The following is a 3,498-nucleotide window of genomic DNA, read 5'->3' as shown; positions in this document are numbered from 1 at the left end:
TATATATATATATATATATATATATATATATATATATATATATATATATATATATATATATATATATATATATATATATATATATATATATATATGACATAATACTGCTAAATATTGCATAAGACTTGTGGGTTAATGATGCATTCTATGTCACCATATGTGATCGGTCCATTTTATGGCTTTTGGCTGGATTTCCTGTTATTCAAGATGTCGAGCCAGTTTTCCTGTTTCAAATATGTCAGTTTTACTAATCTTCGATGTTATTTATGATTACAGCTACCTTCTCTTGGTATTGTCGCAAGACGAGCGGCTTCTCGATGTGGCTTATCACGACAAAGCAAGAACGCTGCAATCAGGTATGTATACCCTTGGGCCCTCTGTTCGACTCTCAGAGGTATTGATCTTATCTATTTTTTCTAATTGCCAAGCTGGTTGAAATAACTGTTTTGTATTTTGTTACTCCTTAAACCTGAATTCAGAGCAGAAATAAGCTAAGACTCTGGTTCCAAGAAGTTTGGCGGAATGTGCAAAGGATTTCCAGATATGATGCTGGCAATTTCAGAATATTTCGGAATATGATTGCTGGAAAAATATTGTTTTTCGATGAAAAATCACTGCTTGTAAATTTTAAGCGGACGACGAATCGGTATAAATATGCCAGTCAACAAATATGCCAATCGACGGACATCTTTTTTCAAATCGGTTCGTCCACAAAAAGCAACAAGTCAAAAGGCAGGATTACGGTGTCATGATGCATTATGGGATAAGGTATGTTAATGCTTTAATTGTTTGCACCAGCTTATTTATTACCGATAGCAAAAATCCTCTCCTTTTTTTGACAAGTGCTAGATTTAACATTTTGTTAAGATTTCTGTTAAACTTATTTATCCAATAGAAAATTGTAGTTGCTAAGGTGATTGGGCTCAAAATAAGTGATAAGTATGCTTCAGAGTTTCGGTAAGGTTTGTAAATTATGTTTGTTTCATAGGCGGCACATTTTATCCAAACAATAGTGTAGATTCGAAGAACTGAAGGATTACTTTATGAATTTCTTTGCAGTAGTCAAGTTCAACCAGTGTTTATTTACGAGTGGAAAGTCACGTATTGTGTCATAATATTGTGAAATTAAAACACTGTTGGTCATAAAGTGGTTTAACAGCTTCATTGTCCGTGACTTTTTTTCTTTTTTTTTACAGTGTGAGCGTCTATTTCGAAAAGGCGATATAGTTTCAGTGACGGATAACAGTAATAGTTTGTGTTATTTTGCACAAATTCGAGCCCTGCTATGTAATCAACTTGGCGAACGCTTTGCTGCTCTCACTTGGTAATGTATTCTCTATCTTCTTACACTCTTCAAATTAGAATCTAACGGCAAGTACGGAAAGATTTGAGGATTCCATGTCATGAGTATCTGAAGGGCGTTTTGCACTAACTGACCGGTTAATTGCGCTCCTCTGTATGCTTGACAGTTTCTGATTTTAGACAATTCATTGTAGACACTTTCTGCGAGAAAATGATGTTTAGAAAGTAAATCTCCTCAACGAGAAGAAATTTAGGTTGGTTCCCACTGAATCAGCCGATGAAGCTCATCAGTTCGATGCGGAACATTTTGTGCATGCACTGTCTGACTCAGTGTTGTACCCTCTAGAGGTAGTTGTTTTTCCTGTTCCAGTTTAGACTTTTATTCATCAAGCAAGTTCCAAGTCTAATGATATCTGGCTATGATAGCATAACATAAAGTGAGGTTCACTTTTATTCATGCTTCGAACATTTGAATACTTTTTTACGGATGGGAAAACCACTTCAGATAGTATGTAAATATTCAAGTTGTTTGGAGGTATGAGTGTCAAGTAATGCTTGCAACATAGTTTTGTTTTTTCTTTTTGAAAATTAGTCAAATGCTTTACAATGTTTATATTTTGGTAATCCAGCTATTACTGAATGTTGCTGATGATCAGATCAGCCAAATCCAGTGACTTTTATTTTTTGGAAGAATTAAGACTGCAAACTCACTACTAAGCTTGAGTAGAATTTACAATCTCATGGGACAACTTTTTTCATTTTCAACATTGGTTAGTAGCTGTATTGAGCACTTTTTTTTCTTTTTTTTTTCTAGATGAAGTTTGTAGTGCTAGCCGATGAAGACGAAGATGAATAAAACAAGTTACGCGACATATTTTTTTTTATTTTTATCTTAAAAAGACTGAGCAACTTTCAGGTTTGCACATTTGTGCAGCACGCTCCGTTGCTTCCGGGTTATTGTCATGACTGGAAACCGCGATCAATAGTCGAAAAAAAATTACATGAGCAGCTGGAAGAAAGAGTTCGTTCTATAAATACAATATCAACTAAATTAATTGCATTTGATGAGAAAATTCCAACTTCTAAATTAAAATGAGCTTCAAAATATTGTTTCTTGTGAAAGCACAAGGTTTACAAAAAGTGGTTCATTGTGGTCGATTTAATTGTTTGAATCTAGGTCTTGGTTTCAAAGTATATTTTATTGCTTAAACTTGTATAGTTTTTTTCATATTGAAACTGTTGAAATGTTGAATAAACTTTGTCATTTCTTGTCTCACTCATTTTTATATTTTTCTAATATTAATGATCAACTAATGAATAAAGAAATATATGAGCAGAAACTGCTAATTCATTACTAGATGAATCAAGCAGCTTTTCATATCTCCATCATAATAGCTACTGTTAAAGCCGCTGACATCACCGAAGCAACTGAGTGTATTATCAATTGTTTATTTACCACTTTCATAGTTGATTTGGCGAAATTTCTAGTATATATCAAGTAACGAATTTTCAGCAAAAAAAAAAAAAAAAAAGTCCCAATTATTTTTATCGTTGTGCAGAGCAGCTTTTAAAATTATGCAAAAAAAAGAAATGCAAAATTTAAATTACGGAAAGAGTAAATTATTAACAGAGTGTAATGCATACATGAAATTATGTCCATATACTGTGCATCAATTAACACCTCTTGAATTTTTAAAAATTTTGAAAGTATCATATGGAGTTCGTAATTTAATCCTTATCAATTATCACACCGAAAGATAATCACATTCAATTATTACATCAAAAGATACAGGTAATCATATGGTAAATAAATTTTTCATTCATCTAAATTATTTCTCAAATGATTTTAAATTAAAAATGTATAACTTAAACATTGTTACATTATAAAATACTACTTGTAAAGAAAGGTAAATTAAAATGAAACTAAAAAAAAAGACTTGTCATGAAATTTGTCACAGATAATTTTAATAGTTGAGATTAAAATTAGAAAGTAATTATACCTTGATCAGCTTGTTATTAATAATAAAATATGATAGCTAAAATCAATTTTTGGAAGAATACCAACTAATGTGTATATTTTTTATGATTAGCAGCTATGTTTGTCACGTTTGTCAACGATCTACCCATCTATCATTCATCCTGAAAAATTTTCATTTTCTTTAATTTATCTCTTCTTTTCTCTCTCTCCCCTCTCTC

The 3,498-nt window shown here is 31.7% G+C and overlaps 1 protein-coding gene across 1 annotated transcript in view; it reads left to right on the top strand.

Annotated features, from left to right (window-relative positions):
• The window catches only part of LOAG_13713 (hypothetical protein), a gene marked incomplete at its 3' end in the record, with an annotated part of 5,204 nt that extends 2,806 nt beyond the window's left edge, over positions 1-2,398 (top strand). The window contains exons 4-8 of the mRNA XM_020448720.1: positions 277-356; positions 633-768; positions 1,197-1,324; positions 1,557-1,650; positions 2,219-2,398. Of these exons, the coding sequence (XP_020301158.1) occupies positions 277-356; positions 633-768; positions 1,197-1,324; positions 1,557-1,650; positions 2,219-2,398 (618 nt within the window). The remainder of the gene's footprint in view (positions 1-276; positions 357-632; positions 769-1,196; positions 1,325-1,556; positions 1,651-2,218) is intronic.
• Between the last annotated feature and the right edge of the window lie 1,100 nt (positions 2,399-3,498).

The sequence above is a fragment of the Loa loa genome (genome assembly GCF_000183805.2).
Source record: "Loa loa unplaced genomic scaffold supercont3.751, whole genome shotgun sequence".
Lineage (NCBI taxonomy): Eukaryota > Metazoa > Nematoda > Chromadorea > Rhabditida > Onchocercidae > Loa > Loa loa.
The sequence above is the reverse complement of the archived record's forward strand: the minus strand, read 5'-3'. Positions and strand labels throughout refer to the sequence as shown.